The sequence below is a fragment of the Pygoscelis adeliae genome, unplaced genomic scaffold (assembly GCF_000699105.1).
Source record: "Pygoscelis adeliae isolate BGI_AS28 unplaced genomic scaffold, ASM69910v1 Scaffold36, whole genome shotgun sequence".
Lineage (NCBI taxonomy): Eukaryota > Metazoa > Chordata > Aves > Sphenisciformes > Spheniscidae > Pygoscelis > Pygoscelis adeliae.
This window is the reverse complement of record NW_008824934.1, coordinates 5047870-5049104: the sequence shown is the minus strand read 5'-3', so window position 1 is coordinate 5049104 and position 1235 is coordinate 5047870. Positions and strand designations below refer to the sequence as shown.

The 1235-nt window shown below is 60.7% G+C and overlaps 1 protein-coding gene across 1 annotated transcript in view; it reads right to left on the bottom strand.

The window, feature by feature from the left end:
- Positions 1 to 83: 83 nt before the first annotated feature.
- The window catches only part of KAZN (kazrin, periplakin interacting protein), a 10384-nt gene continuing 9232 nt past the window's right edge, over positions 84 to 1235 (bottom strand). The window contains exons 3-5 of the mRNA XM_009325298.1: positions 983 to 1153; positions 410 to 599; positions 84 to 226 (exon numbers count right to left, since the gene is read on the bottom strand). Of these exons, the coding sequence (XP_009323573.1) occupies positions 84 to 226; positions 410 to 599; positions 983 to 1153 (504 nt within the window). The remainder of the gene's footprint in view (positions 227 to 409; positions 600 to 982; positions 1154 to 1235) is intronic.

The following is a 1235-nucleotide window of genomic DNA, read 5'->3' as shown; positions in this document are numbered from 1 at the left end:
CCCACCCCAAAAACAAGATCATTTTTGGAAGCGGAGGACCCACAGCATCCCCAGCCGCACACAGCGGGGAAACAAGCCCCCCGTCAAAGCCAGCCCCCCATCACATAGCGCCTTACGTTGCAGAGCGAGTGCGTTCGATGCCGGGGCGACGACCGGTCGCCCTCGGCCGCAGAGGCGTCGGAGATGATGGACGGCTGCCGGGAATGACAGGGACTCACTCTGACCGCTGGAAGGCAGGGGGGGCACCGGGGAGTTAACATCACGCCAGCAAACCTGACCCCACGCAAAGCCTCTGACGCGCTTCCAAAAACCCTATTTTTGGGGTGGTTTTGCCCTTTTGTTTTCTTCTATAGGGGAATAAGGCAGCTCCTCAAAATGGGTTTGGATCCTTGGGGGCGGGGAGGCTCACCTTGCCGGTCCGCCGAGTGCTGGGGGTGCGAGTGGTAGAGGGTCTGCTGGCTCTGCCGGATGGCGGCCGTCAGCGGGAGGTCGGCCTGCATCACCCACTCCTGGTTGCCGTTCAGCACCGTCTCGCCCGGCATGGCCAAGGAATGGCGCTTGGGGACGTCCTTGGTCAGCGTGGCGAGGGACTGCTTGGCCTGGGGGAAGGACACCAAGGTGGGGGGGGGGGAAACGTATTAACATCTCCCAGAGCAGCAGAACCGGCAGCAACACACCGCACCAAACCCACCCTCCCCCTCTGCAAGTAAATACCCAAATTGTGTTGCTCCCTGCACCGAGGACATCCAGCTCCTTTTTAGTGATGGATTTTTCTTCTGCCAGTATTGCAATAATGCAACAACTGCAGCAAACGCATGCACGCAACAACTGCAGCAAACACTTAAATGCAATACTGCAGTAAGTATTTAACTTCAGCAAAACTCGCCGGGGTGTTTCAAGCACTCGAGCTGCTGAGCCGAGGGCCCGCAGCAGCGGCGCAGGGCTGACCCTCGAGTCGTGCCCGCTGTGTTATCGAGCTCACCATGGCCAGCTCGGCCTCCAGCTCCTTCATGCGGTTGTCTTTCAGGTCGAGCTGGGAGCGGAGGGCGCTGGCGTGGTCCGTCGCCTCCTTGGCTTGCCGTCGCAGCTCCCACTTCTCCCGCTCCAGGAGATCCTTCTCCTTCGCCAGGGCTTTCACCGCGTCCTCGCTCTCCTGCCGGGACACGGGGCGGCCATTAGGAAGGGGAAACCCACGCGCTACTACAAACCCCTCTCCCACGACCACCTCAGGGACC